General features: G+C 64.4%; 1 protein-coding gene across 1 annotated transcript in view; it reads left to right on the top strand.

Moving 5' to 3' along the window:
* Positions 1–109: 109 nt before the first annotated feature.
* Positions 110–11,247, top strand: part of SND1 (staphylococcal nuclease and tudor domain containing 1) — a gene marked incomplete at its 5' end in the record, with an annotated part of 47,250 nt that continues 36,112 nt past the window's right edge. Inside the window, 4 exons of the mRNA XM_042020105.1 lie at positions 110–444; positions 798–904; positions 1,143–1,233; positions 7,541–7,654. Of these exons, the coding sequence (XP_041876039.1) occupies positions 110–444; positions 798–904; positions 1,143–1,233; positions 7,541–7,654 (647 nt within the window). The remainder of the gene's footprint in view (positions 445–797; positions 905–1,142; positions 1,234–7,540; positions 7,655–11,247) is intronic.

Here is an 11,247-nt window from a genome sequence, read left to right as displayed (position 1 = left end):
AGAGGGGCTCCAGCCCTGGAGCAGCTCCGGGGCCTCTCTGGACTCTCTCCAGCAGCTCCAGGTCCCTTTCCAGGGATCCCCAGAGCAGGAGTTGGTCCTTGTATCCCAGGCAGTGTTTCCCAGGGCAGTCACAGGGCTCTGTCCTTACATAAATTCCCTGATTTCAGCCCCCAAAGCACCCCCAGAGCTGGGGAATGGGGGCTGCCTCCTCCCCAGGGGGGTTCCCACCCTCTTTCCACAGTTTCTGGGCCCATCCCGTGCCCTGACTGTCCCTGTGTCCCGCAGTGTCCCACATTCAAGCGCGAGGCCGATGCTCCCGAGGTCCCGGAGCCGTTCGCGGCTGAAGCCAAGTTTTTCACGGAGTCGCGGCTGCTCCAGAGGGACGTGCAGATTGTCCTGGAGAGCTGCCACAACCAGAACATCCTGGGCACCATCCTGCACCCGGCAAGTGGCGCCGGGGGCACTGGCAGGGTCTGGGGGGGCTGGGGGTGCTCGAGGGGGTTGCAGGGTGCTGCCAGTGGGGGAAATGGGAGTTGTGGTGGGTCTGGGAGATCCTGGTTCAGTGAGGACGGCAGAGCCCGGGGGCGTCCCTGGGATCTGTGGGCTCTTTCCCGGTGGATTTGGGAGATCCTGGTCCTTGTGGGGAGGGCAGAGCCCGGGGGTGTCACTGGGGGGTCTCCGGTAGCACTGGGAGCTCAGGGGACATGGAAGGGGCTGTGCAGGGTCCCCCCCCAGCAGGGACAGGGACGGGGGTCCTGGGGGGTCCTGCTGATCCCAGGCCCTCTCTCGTCTTCCAGAATGGGAACATCACGGAGCTGCTGCTCAGGGAGGGCTTTGCCCGCTGCGTGGATTGGTCCATCGCCGTCTACACCCGCGGCGCCGACAAACTGCGCGCGGCCGAGAGGTGGGGCAGGCGTGGGGACGGGGATCCCGCTGATCCCAGCTGACCCCACCCAATCCCACTGCCCCCACTGTTCCCAGCTGCATCCCTGGAGTGCCCAGAGCAACTCCAGCCCCTTCCCAGCCCCGCGTGCCTCATCCTGGGTGGGATTGATGGGATCTCCCTGGGGCTTTGCTGGGAATGTCACCCCCAGCCCGTCCAGGTGTCCCGGCCCCGGTGTCCCACTGTCCCCACCCCCCAGGTTTGCCAAGGAGCGCAAGCTGAGGATCTGGAGGGATTATGTGGCCCCCACGGCAAACCTGGATCAGAAGGACAAACAGTTCGTGGCCAAGGTGAGCAGGGCTGGGAATGGGACATTTGGGAACTGGGGGCAGAGGACAGCGTGCACAGCTCCCGATCCAGCCTCTCCATGGGTTTGGACAAACCCCAGAGGTTTCCCACAGCTGGATCCCAGTGCAAAACCACCCAGCTGCACTCCAGGATCGCCGGCAGGGCTGGAGTGGGAAGAGGTGCCAGGGGAAGGGAAGGAGCCCCAAGAGAGGGGCTGTGGTCTGTGGGAATGGGCCGGGGTGTCCTGGCACCGTGCTCCGGTCCTCTGGGGTCACAGGGGTGGCCTCGCATCTCCACTGATTCCCGATGCTCCCAGAGGAATGGCTGCACCATGGATTGATTCCCGATGTTCCCGGGGGAATGGCTGCCCCATGGGTTGATTCCCGATGCTTCCAGGGGTTTGGTTGTCCCATGGATTGATTCCCGATGCTCCCAGAGGGTTGTTTGCCCCATGGGTTGATTCCCGATGTTCCCGGGGGAATGGCTGCCCCGTGGGTTGATTCCCGATGTTCCCAGGGGTTTGGTTGCCCCATGGATTGATCCCCACTGCTCCCAGGGCTTGGAGAATCCGCTGAGCGCGCTCCCAGTGGGTGCTGGTGTGGGGCCGTGGGGCTCTGGGCAGCCGCGCCGTTCCCTGCCCGTGTTCCTGCCCATGGATGCCCCGGGAATCCCTGCCCCGGCGCGGGTGGGATGCGGGAGCTGCGGGATCCGGGCAGGATCCGTGGGATCGGCCCCACTAGATGGAGCTGCCGCCTCGCCCAGCGCCGCAGCTCCGGAGCCGCTGGAATTTCCCTGGGAATGGGCAGCAGCCGCATTTCTTGGAAAGTCGGCCTGGTCCCTGCGCAGGGCCGGATCCTGCCCCGAGCGTCCTTCCAGCTGCTCCCGTCCTGCCGGGATTGTATCCGGGACCCCCGCCTCTCCTGGCTTCTCCTGGGGGGATGCGCGAATGGGGTCGAGCCTGGCAGATCCTGGGGAAAAGCAGGAATGGGATCGAGCCCGGCAGATCCTGGGGGGCTCCCGGATGCTGGGGTTGAACGGAGCAGCGATGGAAAAGCTCTGGAGCTGCCGGGCAGGGACAGCCAGGAGTTCCTGCAGCTGCTCCAGCCTCATCCATGTGGAGCTGATCCCTGTGGTGCCGTCAGCTCGTGTCCGGGGGGAGGAGGTTGGGAATGGCTCCTGTGCTTGCTCTGGTGGCTCGGATGGGGCTGGGACAGGAGCAGAGGTCCCCAAAACCTCCCCAAAACGGGAGGGGTTTGCTGGGCGTTCCCTGTGGGAGCAGTGCAGGGACACTGAGCTCAGAGAGGCTCTGGGAAGCCAGAATCGAGAGCCCATCCCTCGGGATAAGGACGTGGTCGTCCCCTCCCCGTGGTGGTGACAAATGCCACCTGGGCCGGTGTCCCGTGGGCACGGCAGGGCCGTGTGCTGGCGCTGGAACGCTGGGAAGCACCGCTGGCAGTGGCTGCTGCCGGAGCGGTGCCAGGAGCGGTGCCAGGAGCGGTGCCAGGGCCGTCAGTCACGCTCCGCTCAGCTGCTGGAGGGGGCGGCTGGATGCTCCCGGCGCTTCCAAGATGCCGTGATTTTGTGGGATAGCAGCAGGCGGGGCCCACCCCAGTCTCTTGGAAGGGGTGTCCGGGGTGGCTTTGGGATCTGCAGCATCCCCAGCCCATGGGGGAAACATCCCCCGGGAGCAGTGGGGATCCAGCATTCCCCTGGGAACGGTGGGGATTGAGCCCCGGTGCCGTGGGGTGGGACGCTCTCGGGTTGGGGGGGCAGAGTTTGGGGGATGCCCCCAATTCCGGGCAGAGCCCCCGGCTCTGCGGGCCCCCCCGGGCTGGGAGGGCTCCCGGTTCCGCTCCGGCCTGGTCCGGATTCCCTGCGAGCCCCCCAAAGGCAGCAAACACAACGTCCTGCTTTTTGGGGAGGAGACGTGGGATTTCTCCGCCCTGTGGGTCGCTCCCGCTCTTTGCACGGGGCTCTGGAATTCTTTGGCAGCCGCAGCCCCCCCGGGTTTCGGTGTCACTTTGGGGGCTTTTTTTTTTCCCCCCCTTGCCCGGAATTGTGAGTGACAAGGAAAATCAGGACAGATGCCCACACGGCCGCAGTGCCAGCGCTGCTCCCGCAGCTGGGCACGTGTCCGGCCTCCTCCCCGGGGCTCCGTCCGTGTCCGTGTCCGTGTCCGTGTCCGTGCAGCGGCCGCAGCCGCGGGGCCGGGCACGCAGCGGGTGCGCAGGGACGGCCCCGGCGCCGCAGCCGCCTCCGTGCTCGGCACGACGGGGCTCGTTCGCAGCGGCAGAGCTGACGCAGGAGCTGCTGGAGGGGACTGCGAGGGGCGGGGGAGGAGGAGGAGGAGGAGGAGGAGGAAGATCCCAACCTGCCTTTGCACCGCTGATCAACCGCGGCAAATGGGCTCGGGCTGCCGGCGCTGGGAGCACGGGGCTGGGCTGGGGGAGCAGGGCAGGCTCGGCCTCGGTTGTGGGTTTGGTGCCTGCGAGTGGCGAGGAGGGAAGCGGAGGAACGGCAGTGTCGAAGGGGCTGGAGGCTCTCTGCCGAAATCCCTGCGTCAGCCGGTCTCGGAGCAGCGGGATTTGGGACACGCTGCGGAGCCGTGCCTGCGTTCGGCTGGGAGCCATCCTCTGCCGGCACGGGGGGGCTGCGGCAGCCCGTTCCCGGCTCTGGGCTCGGGGGGCTCCTGTAGCAGCCCCGGGCCGTGTCCCGGCTCCGCTTCCTGTCCTGCCACGCTCTGGTGGATGGGGCTGAACCAGGCCTGGCTGCTTTGATCTTGATTTTTATTCCCTTTGCTGGGAGCTCTGGCCGTGGCCAAATCACCCTGGAGCTGGTGGGATGTGCCAGAGCCAGGCCCGGGAGCTGCTCCTGAGCTGAGCCGTGTGCCAGACCCTGCCAAAACCCCTCTAAAGGACATTTTTGGGATGGGGGGGGGAACACTCGACCCTCTCCTGGTGCTGGGCTGTGGCTCCCCAAGTGCCACTGTCCTTGTTGGGGTGCAGGAGGTCACCCTCAGCTTTGGGGATGCTCCCTGTGCCTCCCAGAACAGGGATGCTGTCCTGGGAGCACAGCGGTCAGGAGCCTTGGGAGCTGGGACATGTCCCCCTGGTCCCCAGGCACGGGGGTCCTTGTGCCCCCCAGCTCCCAGGGAAACCAGCCCTAAAGGTGGGATCCCGGCACCCCGAGGTCACGTCCCAGCATTCCAAGGTCACATCCCGGCACCCCGAGGTGGCCAGGTCGCAGCCAAGTGGCTGCTCTGTGTCTGTCCGTGGCCGTTCCCAGGGATTGGGATCAGCATTTGGAATCAGCTGCGCCTGTGGGGCACATCCAGGGTTTGTGGGGTGGGGTCCTGCTGCCAGACCCCCCCGGAAGGGTGGAATTCCCGATGGAATTCCCGGTCCTCAGAGGAAGAGCTGCTCCCCTCTTCCTCCTCTGCTTCCTTCTCCTCCTCCTCGGGCAGGAGCAGCCAGGCTGGTCCTGGCTCCGGCTCTGGCTCTGTGCCTGTCCTGCCCTGGGCATCCTGAACTGGGAGGTTTTGTGTCCTGTACTGGTCCCAGTTCTCCTGCCCTGTGTGCCCCCAGTGCTGGGCGCAAGCGAAGCCTGGGGTGGAAAATTGGGGACCTTGTTGGGATCAGCTCTTGCAGTGAGGAAAAAAATCTTCCCTGATAAATGTGGACAGGGCTGTGAGCTCCGTGCCCTGGGAGCGGCGATGGGATGGGGGTGACCAGCCTGGCCGGGGCCGCAGGGCCATTCCTGGCTTGCCCTCCCCACTCCCAGCCCAGGGACTCGGGAAGCAGCAGCTGGAGCGTGCTGGCTCTGCAAGAAACAGCTGCAGAGGTTTAAAGAAATAATCCCTCCAATCCCTTTATCAAAGGCCTCTTGCAGGCGAGAGAAGCCACAGTAAATATTGGATAAGGGGAGTGGATGCAGCGGCCTGGGAACGGGCCGGGAGACAATGCCCCAGCGGTGCCACCGTGTCACCCCCGACCCTCCTGCAGGAGGAGGGGACGCGTGCCCGGGGGGGGTGAGCACCCGGGGGTCCCCCTCGTGTCACCCTGCTCTGTCCTGCCTGGGACTGGCATCCCTCGGGAGCCCTGGCGCCAGGTGCCGTGTCCTGCTGCATCCTGTGTCCCGTGTCCTCCAGCATTCCTTGTCCTGCCGTACCCCGTATCCTCAGCATCCCATATCCTGCAGGGACCCTTTGCAACTGGGTCAGGGCCCTGCAGAGACCCTGGGGGTCCCTCTTGGCTCCTGCTGCCACCCTGCTCTGTCCTGCCTGACACTGGCAGCCCCTGGGTGCCCTGGCTCCAGGTGCTGTGTCCTCCTACATCCATGTCCTGCTGCATCCATGTCCCAGCTGGCTCAGGGCCCTGCAGAGCTGCTGCCACCCAGCTGTGTCCTGCCTGGGAGCCACAATGTCCCTGCTTCCGGGGCCGTGTCCTGCTGCATCCCGTATCCTATATCCATGTCCTGCTGCATCCCGTGTCCTGCTTCTTCCCATGTCCTGCTGCATCCTCTATCCTACGTCCGTGTCCTGCTACATCCATAGCCTGCTTCTTCCCATGCATGTCCTGCTACATCCCATATTCTGCTACATCCCACATGCTACATCCCATATCCTGCTTCATCCCGTGTCCTGCTGCATCCCATATCCTATATCCATGTCCTGCTGCATCCCGTGTCCTGCATCCCCCTCGCAGCCGGCTCATCCCGGCGCAGGGTCCCGTGAGTTCGTCCTGCCGGGAAGGGACGCTGGGGGCCGGAGGGGCCCGGCCAGTCCCCGCTGCTGCTCCCGCACGGATCCGGGCCGGGCCGCAGCGCCGGGAGCTGCTGGAATGCCGGGAGCTGCCGGAGTGCCGGGAGCTGCTGGCCGGCTGCTGCCTCCTGCCAGGGAACAAATGAGATGTGACCGCAGCTCCCGCGGCTCCCCGGGAAGCGTGTGCTGGATGTGTAATGGAGCGCGGGATCTGCCCCCGGAGCTGACCCGCAGCGGCCCTGGCTGCAGCAGCTCCGCTTCACATCCCGCTTTTCCCAAGTCTTGGGCGGGAGGAAGGAGAGAGGCCGCTCCCTCCTCGCCCCGGGATGCCCTGGAGCGTGAGATTGGATTACTCCACTTGGCAGGCGCATGGCGTTGGGCTGCTCCCGCCGAGGGAAAATCCGGGGGCTGGGAGCCGGGAGAGGCTGGGGCCGCGCGCGGGGACGTTCCCGGGGGCTTTGCTGAGCACTGGCGATCCTCGGTGTCCGCTCGCATCACAGTTCCCGAAATCCTGCTCTCCCTCCGGCCGAGCGCGCGGGGCGGGGCGGATGCGTTTGCCGGGCAGAAAGGGCTGGAGTAGGGCAGCTCCCGTCTCCTTCCGAGGCTCTGTGGGATCGGGAGCATCGTGGATAAGCAGCAGCGGGAGCCGGGGGGACTGGGGGGAGTGGGCAGGGAAAAGGTCCCTGTCTTGCCAGTGGGAATATCCAGGGGCTGGAGAACTGGGAATGTTAAACCCGTGTGTCCTGGGATCCTCCTGGCCCCTCCACCTGGAGCCAGGCTGGGAATGCTGGGAGTGTCCAGTCTGGAGAGGAGAAGCTCCAGGGAGAGCTCGGAGCCCCTTGCAGGGCCTAAAGGGGCTCCAGGAGAGCTGCAGAGGGACTGGGGCCAAGGCATGGAGGGCCAGGAGCCAGGGAATGGCTTCCCAGTGCCAGAGGGCAGGGCTGGATGGGAGATTGGCAATTGGGAATTGCTGGCTGGGAGGGTGGGCAGTCCCTGGCCCAGGGTGCCCAGAGCAGCTGGGGTTGCCCCTGGATCCCTGGCAGTGGCCAAGGCCAGGCTGGACATTGGGGCTGGAGCAGCCTGGCACAGTGGGAGGTGTCCCTGCCATGGCAGGGCTGGCACTGGAGGGGCTCTGAGCTCCCTTCCCGCCCAAACCATTCCAGCATTCCATGACTTTATGATCCTCATTAGTTTGCTCCCACCACAGGCTGTCCTTGCTCCCTCCTCCACGAGCATCATCCTGTGTCACGTATCCAGCTGGCGCTCCTGTCCCCTCTGGAATTGCCTCTGGAATGAGACCTGGGGGGCTGAGCCCTGGCACAGGACACACGCAGCTGGCAGTGCCCTGGAGTGCCACATGTCACTGTCCCGGGGGCCACATTCCCCTGGTGACCCCCTGGACACCTGGCATGGGGCTGGAGCCACTCACTGTGCCGGGGGTGGAAGTCGGGGTGGCAGAGCTGGTGGCACCTGGCCCTGGGTGTGCCCAGTTGTGCCCAGCTGTGCCCAGGTGCCTGCTGTCCCCACCTCAGCTCTGTCTCTGTCCCCAGGTGATGCAGGTGCTCAACGCCGACGCCATCGTGGTGAAGCTCAACTCCGGGGACCACAAAACCATTCACCTGTCCAGTATCCGGCCCCCGCGGCTCGAGGGGGACATCGCCCAGGTGAGGGGACAGGGCACAGGGAGGGGACAGGGCACAAGTGAGGGGACAGGGCACAAGGAGGATAGAGGGCACAGGGAGGGACCGGGCAGGGGGCCGGATCAGCTCTGTGCGGAGACCCCTCCCCATGGGGCTCCTGCTCTCTCTGGGATGGCCAAGCCCCCTGTTCCCTTCCTGTGGGAGCCCCATCCCACGGGATGCAGGAGGCCTGGGAAGGGCTGGAATGTGCACTGGTGGCTGCAGGGAGACGGATCTGTCCCTCTTTTCCTGCCTCAGTTTCCCGTGTGTTCCGTGGGTGCTCCCAGCCAGTGGGATGTGGGGTGTTCCTTAGGGATGTGGGGTGTTCCTTAGGGATGTAGGGTGTTCCTTAGGGATGTGGGGTGTTCCTTAGGGATGTGCCGTCCCTGTGGCCTCGCCCCTCGTGCCCCCATCCCTGGGGCAGGCACAGGGGGCTGCAGAGCTGCTGGAGATGATTCCAAGGCTGTGAATCCGTGGGTTTTCCTTCCCCTCGGCCGTGGGGCTGGGAGCGCTCCGCGTATCCCAGAGGAGCAGCTGCTGTGTCCTCCGGCTCCAGGGGACACCGGGACCGACTCGTGACCGGCAGTGTCAGGGTCCGATGGGTTCTTGGCGGGCGCTGGAATGTTTGGGAAGGTCTGGAAAAGGCCGCATTGTTCCCGCACAGTTTGGTCCCTGCTCTGTGTGTTTGAGGCTCTCTCAGGCCGGCGCCGCTGGAGCCGGATCCGAGCGCGCGGCAGGGACATGAAAGCGCCAGGATGAGCTGGGATTGGGCACGAGGAGCGCCCTTGACCCCGCTCAGAGCTCCGGAGCTGTGCTGGAAACCGGGATGTGGCTCCGATCCGTGGGGCACATGCTGAGCGCCCCTGACCCTGCTCAGAGCTCCTGTTCCGTGCCGGAAACCGGGATGGGGGATCAGCCCCTGTGTCACACACAGAGCGTCCTTGACTCTGCTCGCAGCTCTGGAGCTGTTCCAGAAAGCAGGATGAGGAATTGATCCTTGTGTCAGAGTCTCCATCCCGCTCAGAGCTCCAGAGCTGCTCCGGGAGCTGGGATGTGGCTCTGATCCCAGTGTCCCTTTCCGGGATGGTCCTGTGGGTGCAGGAGCTGGGCACTTCCCGCTGTGTCCTGGTGATCCTAGTCCACGCAGGGGCTCCTCAGGCAGGGATTTATCTCCGTGCTGCTGCTTTCCCTCCGTTACTCCATTCCCTTCATGGCTGATGGGCTCGGAGCTGTGGGATTGCGGGCTCCTGAGACCCTCGGAGCGCCTGTTCCTTGTTCCCTCCCCCTCCTCCTCCTCCTCCTCTGGCGCCCCTGGAGATGCCGGGAAGGCTCCTGGGAAGGCTCCTGGGAAGGCTCCTGCCCGTGCACACAAAGGGGGTCGAGCCAGGATTGCTCTAAACCCCCTTTCCCAGGCTGCTTTCTGTCCCAGAGCACCACGGGCTGGTGGGCAACGGCTCCCGAGGTGACCCCGCGTTGCTGTGGGAACGGGAATTTGGAAATTCCTGCCTCCCTGGATGCCGCCTTGTTTTGGCCACACGGAATCGTGGATAACTTCCCAGATCGGCCTCTTCCTGCTGTTCCCTGGCGTCGGCTCCGCGGGGCCGGGAGCTGCCACGAGCCGGGGCCGCGGGGGCACGGGGGAGCAGCAGGAGCAGCGGGATTTCCTCGTGGAGCGGCCGCAGTCTCCAAGGAGACTGCAGAAAGGCAGCGGCCCCCCCGCCGCGCCAGATGGATCCGCTGGAAAAATCCTCCGCGGGCTCGGCGCTGCGGCCCCGGAACGCGGGTGGTGGGCGGCTGCTCCCGAATTCCAGGGGACCCCAAAATGCGGGCTCTGTCCCCCTGAGCCTGGGGGCTCCCTCTGGATCCTCAGCACTCCAAGGTTTCACCCCAGTGTCCCAGTGTCACATCCCAGTGTCCCAAGGTCACATCCCGGCACCCCGAGGTGGCCAGGTCGCAGCCAAGTGGCTGCTCTGTGTCTGTCCGTGGCTGTTCCCAGGGATTGGGATCAGCATTTGGAATCAGCTGCGCCTGTGGGGCACATCCAGGGTTTGTGGGGTGGGGTCCTGCTGCCAAACCCCCCCCGGAAGGGTGGAATTCCCGATGGAATTCCCGGTCCTCAGAGGAAGAGCTGCTCCCCTCTTCCTCCTCTGCTTCCTTCTCCTCCTCCTCGGGCAGGAGCAGCCAGGCTGGTCCTGGCTCCGGCTCTGGCTCTGTGCCTGTCCTGCCCTGGGCATCCTGAACTGGGAGGTTTTGTGTCCTGTACTGGTCCCAGTTCTGCCTCTCCGGGGTCTCCCTGAGTCCCCCCGACCTGGGATGCTCCTGTTAAATCCCAGTTATTTCTCCCTGGGTTTCATCCTTCCGCGGCTCCGTCGTGTTTCCGTCCCTGGTGCTGGCGTTAATTACCTGGCAGCACAATTAGTGACAGGTCTGCTCCTCCCCTTCCACACCCGCGGTTAAAAGCATGGAAAAAACATCCAAAAATTCCACCAGGGACCAAAGCCACCCTGGCTGCAGGTCGGGGTGGGGACCCCCATCCCGTCTGCCATTCCAGAGGTGGATCTGGAGCTCAGGGAATGTTTGTGGGTCAGATATCAGCACGGATGTCTCTCCATGGACACGTCCCTGGAATGTATCAGGATTTATGGAAAATACCCGGGAATATCTGTGACATGTGAGCATTTATTTAAAATCCACCAGTGGGGGGGTCGGGCTCTGCTGCCAGGGAACAGGGACAGGAGAGAGGGAACGGCCTCAGGCTGGGCCAGGGGAGGGGCAGGGTGGGTATTTGGGAATTTCTCCATGGAAAGGGTGCTCAGGCCTTGGCAGGGGCTGCCCAGGGAGCTTTGGAGTGCCCATCCCTGCAGGTGTCCAAGGAATTCCTGGAGATGGCACTGAGGGCTCTGGGCTGGGGCCAAGGTGGGGATGGGGCAGAGCTGGGACTCGGTGACCTTGGAGGGCTTTCCTGGGATTCTGTGATCCATGGAAATTCTAGGAGCACTTACGTACTGCACACCTTTATAAAAATATAAAATATAAAGTATAAAATATAAAACACAGTTCAGGGTCGATTCCAGGCTCTCCTGGAAGGTTTTTCCCCCCAGTGCCCCTCCATGGGCTCTTCCTGCCCTCCCATCCCCGCCAGAGCAGGAGCACTGGGATATCACAGCTCCGTCGGGAATTCCATCCCAACCTGCCGAGCGCTAATTGTTCTCACGGCTCCGGATGGAGGAGATGGGAAGTGACAGACGGAAAAGGGAGTGCGATGGAATCCTGCAGCCTTTCATCTCCCGGCGTCGGATGAATCCTGGGAGCCGATGGCCGGGAACGTCCCCAGCGCTCAGCTCTGTCCAGGAACATCACGGATCGGGATGGAGAGGGACCTCCTGCTGCTCCAGGGGCTGCACCGGTGCTGTGGGGTGCGGGAATAGCTGGCAAACCTCACTGGGATGGCTGGAATCTTCATCAGGATGGCTGGGAACTCGCTGGGATGGATGGAAAACCTCACTGGGATGGATGGAAAACCTCACTGGGATGGCTGGAATCTTCATCAGGATGGCTGGGAACTCACTGGGATGGAT

Source organism: Corvus kubaryi, unplaced genomic scaffold (assembly GCF_017639235.1).
Source record: "Corvus kubaryi isolate FWS band 111438036 unplaced genomic scaffold, C.kubaryi_AGA036_p1.0 36781, whole genome shotgun sequence".
Lineage (NCBI taxonomy): Eukaryota > Metazoa > Chordata > Aves > Passeriformes > Corvidae > Corvus > Corvus kubaryi.
Note: the sequence above shows the minus strand (reverse complement) of the source record. Positions and strands in the feature narration are given on the sequence as shown.